The following is a 12,622-nucleotide window of genomic DNA, read 5'->3' on the forward strand; positions in this document are numbered from 1 at the left end:
GGTGGGTAGGGGAGTGGGGTGGAGGGAGGGTATAGGGAACTTTCGGGATAGCATTTGAAATGTATATAAAGAAAATATCGAATAAAAAAAAGAATTAAAAAAAAAAAAGAAAATCAGGACCCAGCCCCTTTCCTTACCCCCTCTGCACCCATCGCCCCCCTGCCCACCTCTTCCTTCCTTTTTTCTTTTTAACTTTTAGATTTATTTATTTTTATAAGAGTTTTTTTTTCCTATCTTCAGACATACACTAGAAGACTGCATCGGATCCCATTACAGATGGTTGTGAGCCACCATGTAGCTGGGAATTGAACTCAGGACCTCCTCTGGCAGAGCAGTCAGTGCTCTTAACCGCTGAGCCATCTCTCCAGCCCCTCTTCTCTCTTTCTATAGACAGGTCTCATTACACAGCCTCAGCTGACCTGGAATTCACCGTATCAACCAGTCTGGTTTCACACTTACAGAGATCCACCTGCCTCTGCCTCCCTAGTGCTGGGATTAAAGGCCTGTGCCACCATGGCCCGCTCACTGCTGCATCCTGCATGGACTGCCACACGGTGTCACACCCATCTCCCTGCCTCTAGCATTGCTGCTGTCTATCTTTATTATAGAAGGTGGCAGAGCGATCATGCTAGGTTCTAAGTTCTCTGCATGCCACGCTTCTGATTCACTCTGGGAAGGAGGCAGAATGGGCTCACCTGACATGTGACTTAGTGAGCCACTTCCTCTTTGTCAAACAGCATTATCACTTGGCTTCCAGAACGTTCTCCTTTCCTTCACCCTCCTGCTCTTCCTCGTTCTGCTTTGCTGAACTCTTTTTTTTTTTTTTTTAAATTTATTTATTATATGTAAGTACACTGTAGCTGTCTTCAGACACTCCAGAAGAGGGCGCCAGATCTCGTTACGGATGGTTGTGAGCCACCATGTGGTTGCTGGGATTTGAACTCTGGACCTTCGGAAGAGCAGTCGGGTGCTCTTACCCACTGAGCCATCTCACCAGCTGAACTCTTGCAGCAACCCCAGCTCTGAATCTTTTAACTACTGGAGAGCCCGGCTCCACCCACTCCTCTACACAGCCGCTGCTAGGTCTCATGTCTCTAAGGATCTCTGTTAGAGACATGAACCCACCTTCATTTGGGTTGTTTTGGCTTTGAAAACGTTTTATTGAGACTGTGTGTGTGGTGTTTGTGTGCTTAAATGTAAACACATTCAAGATGTTTTGTTTCCTGTTTCCGCGAGATAAGAGTTTCTCTGTGTAGCCCTGGCTTTCCTGGAACTCACTCTGTAGACCAGGCTGGCCTCGTACTCAAAGATCCGCCTGCCTCTGCCTCCTGAGTGCTGGGACAAAAGGTGTGTGGCACCACTGCCCGTCCATGTTCAACTTATTAATTAATCAAACAAAAGGTGCCTTAAAAAAAAAAATCAGCCAGAGCTGGGTATGGAGGCACAACGCCTTTAATCCTGTCTTGAAAAAACAGAAAAAGAGAAATCTGTCAGATCACAGATATGTATGTGATCTGCTTGGAGCTCTCCGGCTGCTCCTGTTTCTTCCACGGCTGTTCCCACTTCTCGACCTCTCTGCAGGCTTCACGCCCTACTTTCTGTGATTCCTAGGTAGCCCCAGTTTGCCATTTGCTGGGACTGAGTCAAGTCAAGTGCTTTACATCCGTGGGGAACCTCAGTTCTTGCCCATCTGTCCCATAGCTAAGCCCACCTAGAGCACCAAGAATATGGAAGTCTGGGTCAATAGGCTCAGCAGCTGCTGCCACGCCTAATGACCCAAGTATGGGTCCTAGAATCCACGTGTGGTGGAAGCAGTCAACAGGCCCCTGCAGGTTTTACTCTCTGACCCCCACATTTGTGCCATGACATGCATCTCCCTCCTAAAAAAAAAAACAAAAACAAAAACAAAATACATAAATATAATTTTCTCATATAAATATATGTAAATATAAATTAAATAAAATATAAATAAAATTTAAAATCTTTTAAATGAAATATACTAAATTTTATATAAATATAATAATAATTATTTTAAATAAAATAAATAAAAAGCACCTGACAACCTCAAAGTGTCCTTCTGATTCCAGATGCCTCATTCCTTACCACAGCCATGACTAGGCTCTTTCTCTTTCCAAACCTCAGTTTCCCTGTGACGGGTCAGGGCAGTTGGCCTAAGTCATCCAGACAAGGTGTCTCCGGAAGGTCAGACTCAAGCCAATTTCAGTTTACAAACGTCACAAAAGGGAAACTACAAATGTTGAGAATCGAAACTTAACAGCACAAAAGTTGGCCCCATGCCAACCCTGTTAAGGCGGTCCAGACCGGCCAGCCCCAGCCTCTGGTCCTTGGGCACACCTACCATGACAATAAATCTCCAAGGAGGGGACCCCCCATAGAGCCTTGCTCCCAAGTTTCTCTCTTCACCCCGCTTTCCGCCATTGGGTGCCAGAGGTCAGCTGGAAAGGAGCCGCCTTAAAAAAGGAGGAGGTGAGTGCAGGCAGCTGGATGGGTGCTTGGCTATATAGCCCTGCGCCCCGCCCGAGGTAGCTGACGGTCAGCGGTCAGCGTGTAGCCATGGCAGTAGCCCAGGAGCTGTACGGCGTCCCGGCCTCCAAGCTGGACTCCTTTGTGGCTCAGTGGCTGCAGCCAACCAGAGAGTGGAAAGAAGAGGTCCTGGAGACCGTGCAGACAGTGGAACAGTTCCTGAGGCAGGAGAATTTCCGTGAAGATCGTGGCCCGGCTCGGGATGTTCGCGTGCTCAAGGTACTCAAGGTAAGACTGGACTTCACCATTCCCAGCCAGGACAGGGCAAACCCCAGTGCCAGGGGGGTCCCCTCGCCTCGTGATCCCTAGTTCACGCTTCTGACATCTCGAGACAGCCCTGCGAGCCTTGAGCAGAATGAACTACTAAAGAAGATAATAAAAGACCACCTCGGGAAAAAATGGTAGCGAAAGCCCGCATATTCTATCATTAAAACTTATACTCTGAGAGACAGATACCATTCTTGTCCCATTTTACGGATGAGCCTAACAAAGGATCCGCAATGAAGGAGCTACAGTGACCACATGCAATGCAAGGCCTCTAGTTGGATCCTGACATGTAATTTGTATATAACAATTTTGGGGAGCCTGTCTTGGGGGCCCATTCTTGCAACCCCAGCATGTGGGAGGTAGAGAAGCAAGAGGATTGTGGGTTCAAAGCCAGCCTACGTTACATATCTCAGAACAACACACATACACACACACACACACACACACACATCACAGACAGAGACACAGAGAGAGTGTGAGTTTGGGGATGAGTGGTAAATGTTTAATATGACCTGCATTTTGGTAAGAAAACTGCCATTGTCAAGTTAAATCGCACCTACTGGGATGAGGAACTCTCTTTAGGAGGACACATGCTATGCTGTATTGGGGCAAAGCTCCTTGCTATCTGCTACTCACTTTAAAGTGATTGAGATGACACAAATGCGGGCTCTGTGGATGTGGCTCAAGGCTAGAGTGAAAGCCTAGCGTGTACAAAAGAAAGACGGTCACAGATGTGGCAAGTTTAGATGTGCTGGCTGCCTGGATGGGATCTTCTTCCTAATTTTTTCCACGTTTTTATATTTTGATAACTGAAAGACTCTTAAAATGGAGGCTGAGAGTAGCCATTGGGCTTGTTCAGAGATGTAACTGCTGACGTCAGAGCTGGGATTTGAACCTGGCTACTCAAACGGTGACCCAAGTTTCTCACTAATACTTTTTTTTCCTCCTTAAGTCCTTCTTCCAACTGTCACCCCCACCCCCTAGCTGAGCTAAGGATCACAGAGTTCAACAGACCCTGGAACGGGGTGGGGCAAGGGCTGAGTGTAGCTGCTCAAACTTATTATCCCAGCCCTGCAGAGGCAGAGACAAGAGAACCACTAGGCCTACCAACCAGTCTCCTTGGCCTATCAGTCTAGCCAAATCTGCAAGCCCTAGGGCACAGTAGAATACCCTGTGTCAAAAAAACAAATGAGCAGCCTAAAGAACAATACCCAAGGTTGACTCTGATCTCCACACACAAGTGCGCACTAGTGCAGGATGCGCACATGTACACACACAACTTTGGAAAAGAACTAGCCTCAGCCAATTGTTCATTTAAATGTTAAGGAGATTGACACCTGAAGAGATCGACACATCTTAATGCCATAGCCCAAGTGATTGCAGCATCTAGACTAGAATTAGGACTGGGTTCCCAGCCTGAGATTTTAAACTTGCACTATTGGGTCGAATTTTGCAGTCTTGAGCTTCAGGTCACATGATTTAGAAGTGGCAGCCATAGTTTTGCTGCCACACAGAGAGGATTTGAGTCTGGGCTCTTCCTCTCACCAGCTGTGTGACTCTGTCTCATGTCTCAAGTCCTTGGTCTGCTCCTCTGTAACGGCAGCATCCCAAACATCATGTTCCATTTCCCAACACTGAGGCCATGCAGCCTAAAGGTTAGCTCAGGGTAAAGTCTTAGAAACAAGGGTTTTATTATGATACTTGCCTGGGGCTTTTTCCTGGCCGCTGGGAGTCTCTGGGGGCAAGGCTGTACTCTAGACCACTCCCTCCCTGACATACCTAAGAAAAAAATGGGTAGAACAAGTATCTAGATAGAAGGAAGACTCACCAAATAGATTAAGTTTTGACAGCTGCAGATGCTAACTGCTAAGCCTCATTTCTCCTCCCCTTAACCCACTAAATGATAGGCATGCCTACAAAGCAAGAACAGTAAGAGTGTATCTTGCACTGGATGTATCCTGTACTGGATGTATCCTGCAGTGGATGTATCCTACACTGGATGTGTCCTACACAGGATGTATCCTATACTGGATATATGTTACACTGGCTATACTCTCATTGAATGTATCCTATACTGGATGTATCCTACACTGGATGTATCCTACACTGGATGTATCCTACACTGGATGTATCCTACACTGGATGTATCCTACACTGGATGTATCCTCATTGGATGTATCCTACACTCTACACTATATGTATCCTATACTTTATCCCTCCACCCTTGAAGCTCCAGAGGGCTGTTATCTACATGACTGAAACCGAGATGACAACCAAAGCAAATCATGAAGTCTATCCTAAGCTGTGCTTTCTTCACTGGGGAAGGGAGAGGGCAGTGTAGACATAATCTGACCTGCAGAGGGATCGCCCTTTGCCCACATCCACAATCAATCTCCGGTCCTTTCTCTCAGGATAGGAACAACAAGTCTGAATACTAGTGGAATCAGAATTAAAATGGAGAATCAAGAAGGCAGACACCTGCTCTCTGGGAGCAGAGCATAGTGTGTGGACACCATCATAGGGTGGAGAGAAAGACCCATTGGTGGTGTCTGCTGAGCTGCCATTTAACTCCCTGGCTGGCTGCGAGACCTTGCAAGTGGACTGTGCTCCACTGCCTCTGTATCCAGTGTTGTACCTTGGGGAGCCAGGTCGCAGGACCAGTCTCCATGGCGATTAAAAAGGAGATGTGCATTAAATGGCCTTTGGTAGTGCCAGATACAGGGACTGCTCAGCCTGTGATAACAGTATTTTAGTTTCTGCAGTGACTCACTAACCAGGAAAGGTAGCCACCCAGGGACTGACCCAACCCCAGTAGTCTCATGTGGGGTAAGCCAGAGGTGAGCCAGAGAGATGTAGGGCTTTGTGTGCCAAGGAGGCAGAGCCAGGAGAGTAAGCCTAGACTCTGTCTTCAAAATCATCTGATTTGAGAGCCAGCAGGATGGCTCAGCATGGAAAGGTGCCAAGACTGACACCCTCAGTATAATCCCAGGGGCCCACATGATGAAATGAGGGAACCAACTTCTACCAGTTATCCCCTGGCCCCCACATGTGTGCCATAGGGTATGTGGGACACACACACACACACATACACACAGAGGAATAAATAAAATGGAAAAAAAAATAAACAGTCCAGTTTCTTCTCTTGCCATTAAGAGATATAGAAACTGGGGGTCTGGAGAGATGGCTCAGTGATTAAAAGTACTGACTGCTCTTCCGTGGGGCGGGGGGGGGGGGAACTAATGTGACTAATGTGGAAGTAGCTGGGGATCAACTCGATGAGATACACACTGCTGACTGCTGACTTCTGGGACACGCCTTGCTGACTTCCAGGACACGGCCCCCACACAAGTCCTGGGCGTACAGTACTGTGTCTGATCTCCCCAATAACCCTATCACTGTTTTGGTTTCTCACTTGCTGGACTTTGGGCTCCTTAATGATCACGTAGCCGGTGAGTCAGGCCAGGGCTAGGCTTAGAGCTCTAATGCCAAAGACCTTGTCACCCATGATGGAGGCTCCCTGAGCCATCCACAATGCAATTAAACCAGGGAAGCAGAGAGAATGGGAGGGAGAAAGGAAAAATGGATAGATGGATGGATGGATGAATGGATGTATGGGACCGACTCCCTGTTTCACAGATGGTGCAGTGGGTATTTCTACAGGTCAGGAGTCCTTTACCAGATACTTAGGCCCTGAAATGTTTCAGGTTTAGAAATAGCCCCCCTCCCCAGCTCTTCGGCCTATCTACATAAACATAATGAGATCTCTTAGGGTAGGATCCAGATCTATTCTTGAAATTCATGTGTCTTCACATACCCAAAGGCAACTTTATACGCTACTTTTAGTCATATGGGGTCAGGTGTGGGATTTTCCACTTGTGGTGGCATATCAGCAGGTTTAAGAAAAGGCTCTTGGATTTTGATCATGTTGAAGTGTTTTTATTGGGGATACTCAGTCCTGATTCTCTTAGAGCAGACATTTCCCTGGGTTGGAGAAGACTGACTCTCCAAAGGTGTACAGTGTAGGGAATAAGCAAGGGCTGCTCGGTGGGCCACTCCTGGAACCCGTGCCTGGGAGGCTGAATCAGGAGGGTCATAAGTTCAAGGACAGCCTGAGCTAAACAGCAAGGTCCAGGTCAGCTGTAGGCTGTGTATTAGAACAGAGACCCTGTGTCAGGAGGCCTGGGGGCCGGAGTCCAGCTTCCAGAGATGCTGAGCACAGGATTCACCCTCCATGTGTCTGCACCCATGACATGGGAAGCAACACTTTTCAGCCTGTATGGGAGGGTCCTCGATTAAAGGGCTGTATCGTATGAAGAGCCCCAGGTTGCCGGGCCCATGGCTGAGAGCCTTGGGATGACGGGGTCTTGTCTTTCACAGGTAGGCTGCTTTGGGAATGGCACCGTGCTCAGGAGCACTACAGACGTGGAGCTGGTCGTGTTCCTGAGCTGTTTCCACAGCTTCCAGGAAGAAGCCAAGCACCATCAGGCTGTCTTGAGACTGATACAGAAAAGGATGTACTACTGCCAGGACCTGATGGACCTTGGGCTCAGTAACCTGAGTGTGACTGACAGAGTACCCAGTAGTCTCATCTTCACGATCCAGACCAGAGAGACCTGGGAGACCATCACTGTCACCGTTGTGCCAGCCTACAGAGCCCTGGGTAAGGGGAACAGAAGCACATGCCTCTCCTGGCCTCCCCTGGAGACTGTGACCTCTTTCCTCGGGTGACCACACGCTTTCCTCTTTCCTACCCGTGTCCTGGGCTGGGGTGAGCTGCCATGCAGACTTGGGGAAACAGAAACTTATCACAGAGGCCCATAAGACAAACGGTAGCCAGTGATCGGAGGAAAGAATGGAGTTCCCCCAAGAACTACCAAATAAGGTTCCGGAAAGGATTTTCTGTAGGAAGAATATTTTTGAAAGATCCACGGCCCAACCAGGGGAAGGAGTCAAATCAGAAGCAAGGTGGCATCTACTGGGTCTGGGTGACCTTTCCCAGAAGCAGAGCTCAGAGATCCAAACCATAATGATTTTTGTATGCTACCCCCCAATTGATAAGGCTATGCAGTGTTATCCCATGGTTGCTAGCAATGGTATCCAGCCTCAGGAAGAAAGTCTTTCGTGGAGTGGTGCAAACCCAGTTCTCCCCTATGAATATTGACCAATACGGTTCCATCATCCAGAAAGAGATCTATTGATAAAAGAAACACTAAGAAATGCTGGGAAATATTGGGGACATCAGGGAGGACCCGAGACATGGAAAGGCCAATGGTTGTTCTCCTGAGCAAGACTCACCAGGTTGGGTGTGTTGGAGGTTGCCTTTTATCCCAGCACTCAGGACACAGCATCAGGTCTCTAAGAGTTTGAGACCAGGCCAGTCTATGTAACAAGCAGCCAGGTATACACCGTGAGACTCTGTCACCAAAGTAAAATTTAAAGTATGAAGCTTTTAAAGAATTTGTGGGGTGAGGGTGGGGTCCTTTAATCCCAGAACTCAGGAAGCAGAGGCAGGCAGATCTCTGTGAGTTCAAGGCCAGCCTGATCTACAGGTCTACAGACTGAGTTCCAGGACAGCCAGGGCTACAGAGAAATCCTGTCTTGAAACACACACACACACACACACACACACACACACACAGGAGAGAAAGAAAGGAAGGAAAAGAAAGAAAGGAAGGAAGGAAGGATGGATAGATCACCAGAAAGATAACTATACAAGGTCTCAGGTGTTGTGTTTTATAAAATGAGAAAGCAGAGATATGTTTGATGGAGGGGTGGCATGGTGTTCAGGGAAGGGGGTGCCTCTGCAGGCCCATGCTGAGGCATCCCTTCTCCCTCTGTGGTACCAGCCACATGATACAGTACTCAGGGCATGAGGAGGGGAGGAGCGGGGGTGGGGAGGGGGGGAGGCGGAGGCAGAGGCAGGGAGAGAGAGATATTGAGAGAGAGAAGAGGAGAAAAGGCCGGCCATAAGCATGTGGGGGTGAGGTGGGGAGAGGTGGGGGGAGAGGGTAAGAGAGCAAGGGCAGGAGAGCGAGAGAGAGAGAGAGGAGGGGCAAGCAGCCCCTTTTAAAGTACTATTGCCAGGTAACTCTGGGACAGGGCCTAGACAAAATGCCAACATCTGGTCTCTCTGGAGATAAACCATGAGCTAATGAGTGACCAGGCCCTCCCCAAAATGCCTACTTAGTCCACGCTGGATTCCAGAATCTTCCTTCACTCGACCTTTGCTTCCACTCTCCTCAGGCCCTTCCTGTCCCAGCTCCGAGGTCTACGCAAACCTGATCGAGGCTAATGGGTACCCAGGAAATTTCTCTCCATCCTTCAGCGAGCTGCAGCGAAACTTCGTGAAGCATCGGCCAACGAAGCTGAAGAGCCTCCTTCGGTTGGTCAAACACTGGTACCAGCAGGTGAGGGGGCTGCCAGGGTGAGGCTGGGGGAAAGGCATCCACGGGAGACAGGGTTGCGGGAGGATGGGCAGATGCTAGGACACTGTTCCTGGGCTGATGTCCACTCCTGTGGTTTGTGAACGTTAGGCTCAACAAGTTCAAGACTAAGGAGGAGGTGGATTCCTTAAAACCCATGCATACGACTCTACCTCTCAGTGGTGACAGCTTCTGCGTCCCAGTCATCACTGAATGAACGGGTCCTTGGTGACTACTTTTCAAGTGTCCCATGTGGTATCTGAAGTGAACCCAGTATATTTCGACGCAGTGGGTGTGTAGAGTTATCTAAACTGAAAAAAAGGAGGCATCAAAAATAGCCCCTCTGCATGCACGCTCAACGCACTTACGATGGGAGGGCAGCCTTCTTGTAAAATAAACAGATACACTAAGAGACAGATGAGTTGTGATGGGGCACATGCCTGTAACCCCAAGCCCTCAGGAGACTGAAGCAAGGGGATCAGCCGGACTTCATAGTGAGCCCCAGGCTAACCTAGGCTACACAAACTCAAAGACAAACTCGAGCTAATTCAGCAGTCAAGAGCTCGCACGACTCTTGCAGAGAACCCGAGTTCAGTTCCCAGTACCCACATCAGGCGGCTTGAAACAACCTATAACTTCCAGCTCCAGAGAATCCTGTGCCTCTGGCTTCCGTGAGCACCCATACACTCGCATGCTCATAGACACACATGCGTGCACACACATACATGATTAAAAATAAAGTAAAAAAAAAAAAAGTAAGGAGTCTGGTAGAATTCTACCTCTGTCCCCTTGGATGGCACTGTCCACCTTTACCTGTGAATATTCATCTCCAGTTGTACTTCATAAATTCGCTAATACTGGAGTGAAGAAATAGAGAGATCGCCCGTGCATGGATTATATTATAATCAATCTCCTCTTTTATAAATATTAGCTGTCAGGTGGAATACTCATCTGTCAGCCCCCTTCGGGCTCACCCCCTCCACTACACACACTTGAGCCTGGGTTTCATATCAAGCCTTGAGAAAATTAAAAAGAGCTATGTCTTAGTTTGGGTTACAATTGCCATAATGAAACACCATGACCAAAAAGCAAGTTGGGGAGGAAAGGGTTACACTTCCACATCATAGTTCATCACTGAAGGAAGTCAGGGCAGGAAGTCAAGCAGGGAAGGAACCTGAAGGCAGGAGCTGATGCAGAAGCCGTGGAGGGGTGCAGCTTACTAGCTTGCTCCCCATGGCTTGCTCAGCCTGCTTTCTTATAGAACCCAAGCCCACTAGCCTAGGGATGGCTCCACCCACAGTGGGCTGGCTCCACCCACGATGGGGGCGGGGCCCTCCCTTATCAATCACTAAGAAAATTCCCTAAGGTCTTGCTCACAGCCTGGTCTTCCGGAGGCATTTTCTTAATCGAGGTTCTCTACTCTCAAACGACTTTAGCTTGTAAAACTACCCGGCACAAGCTTAGTACCAGTGGTTTTAGATTTTTAAATAAACAGCGGGGGCTGGGCAAGTGGTTCAGTTAGTAACAGGCTTGAGACACAAACATGACCACCTGAGCCCAGAGCCCCAACATCCACGTAAACCGCTGAGCACAGTGGCACACCTCCCATTCCAGCACAGGGGAGGCTGAGACAGGAGAAACCCTGGGGCTTTCTGGTCAGCTTGGTCTAGCCAGTGACAGCAAGAGCGATCCAGTTCAGTAAGAGGGCGGCTCTTAAAATGTGGACAGCGGGGGGCCGGGCGTGGTGGCGCACGCCTTTAATCCCAGCACTCGGGAGGCAGAGGCAGGCGGATTTCTGAGTTCGAGGCCAGCCTGGTCTACAAAGTGAGTGTGCCAGGACAGCCAGGGCTACACAGAGAAACCCTGTCTCGAAAAACCAAAAAAAAAAAAAAAAAAAAAAATGTGGACAGCGATTAAGGAAAATACCTCACACCGCCCTCTAGCCTCCACCCCCATGCATACATACATAGTGTTATACACTTATATGCACGTACAAAAAAATAAAATTCAAAAGATTAATTAAATCTACCTGATAAGACGTCTCAGCAACTTAAAGGTGCTTGCCAGACTAGCTTAGCGACAGTAGTTCAATCTGATCCCAGGAACCCTTGTAAAGGCTTAAGTTGAACTCTGACCTCCACACACGCACCTGAGGAAGAGGGAGGAGGGAGGAGGGAGAGGATTCAAAAAATAAATTATATTCCCCTAAATTTGAATTCAGACACAATTTGATGTCTTCTGGGCAAACCTAGACCCTTAATCCTAAAACAGGGAAACCAAGGCCCAGGAAGGGAAAGTCACTTTGTCAAGGTCACACAGCTCATGGGTTAGAGTTTGAATGTTCTGCCCCTGGACCTGGGTGTCATTGTCACACGTAATCTTGGCATCCCTCTCTGTCTCTTCCCCACTCTCTTCAGTATGTGAGAGACAAGTGCCCCCGGGCCAACCTGCCCCCTCTCTATGCCCTGGAGCTGCTCACTGTCTATGCCTGGGAAGTGGGCACCCGGGAGGATGCCAACTTCAAGCTGGATGAAGGCCTCGCCACGGTGATGGAGCTGCTCCAGGATCATGAGCTCCTCTGTATCTACTGGACCAAGCACTACACGCTGCAGCACCCGGTCATCGAGGCCTGTGTCAGGAGACAGCTCAGAGGAGAAAGGTACTGGGTCTGTGCTCCCAGCCAAGTCTCAGAGAGAGAGAGAGACAAGGAGAGACAGACAGGGAGAGAGAGACAAACAGACAGAGAGGGGGGAAGAGACAGATAGACAGACAGAGACAGGGAGAGAGACAGAGACAGAGAGACAGACAGGAGAGAGAGAGAGACAAACAGAGAGAGGGGGAGAGAGACAGACAGAGAGAGAGAGACAGACAGACCGGGGAAAATGTGGAATCTTAGGACTTTATTGAATATGCACCAAGAACTACCTCAGACTCTGACACTGAAATCTCGAGTGGACAGACATCAGGTTTCCCAAGGGTCGTAGGGAATACGACTCTCTTCCCTGTTTCTCAATACAACGCTTCCACCCCACCTTGCCCTAAACCATTCCAGTGCTTTTCCTTAAAAAGCCAGGGGAAAGCACAAAGGCCGAGTTCAGAGCACCTGCGGAGCATGCAGCTTGGGCACAGGCAGAGATGGGTAGGAGCCTGTCATCATTGTCATCACTGTCACGCAAGGGACAGTTGGGGTGTGCCCAGCACCCTCGTGCAGGATGCTGAAGCTTGGAGAAGCACACAGCCTGGATAGCAAACTGGAAGGCAGTCTCTCGAAAAGGGCAAAGGACCAAAAGGGCAGAGCAGAAGATGCTTTGTCAGGAAACTGCTTGCTCTGTGATTCGTTTTCTGATGCCCTGCACCCATCTACACACACAACACACACACACACACAC

At 48.8% G+C, this 12,622-nt stretch overlaps 1 protein-coding gene across 2 annotated transcripts in view; it reads left to right on the plus strand.

Annotated features, from left to right (window-relative positions):
• The first annotated feature begins 2,324 nt into the window (after nt 1–2,324).
• Nucleotides 2,325–12,622, plus strand: part of LOC110294578 (2'-5'-oligoadenylate synthase-like protein 1) — a 14,310-nt gene continuing 4,012 nt past the window's right edge. The window contains exons 1-4 of one of the 2 annotated variants that reach the window (XM_021162908.1): nt 2,325–2,772; nt 7,189–7,471; nt 9,055–9,218; nt 11,651–11,892. In XM_021162908.1, the coding sequence (XP_021018567.1) occupies nt 2,575–2,772; nt 7,189–7,471; nt 9,055–9,218; nt 11,651–11,892 (887 nt within the window). In that variant the 5' untranslated portion in view covers nt 2,325–2,574. The remainder of the gene's footprint in view (nt 2,773–7,188; nt 7,472–9,054; nt 9,219–11,650; nt 11,893–12,622) is intronic. The other variant, XM_029476974.1, reaches the window with a different exon arrangement.

This window comes from Mus caroli, chromosome 5 (assembly GCF_900094665.2).
Source record: "Mus caroli chromosome 5, CAROLI_EIJ_v1.1, whole genome shotgun sequence".
Lineage (NCBI taxonomy): Eukaryota > Metazoa > Chordata > Mammalia > Rodentia > Muridae > Mus > Mus caroli.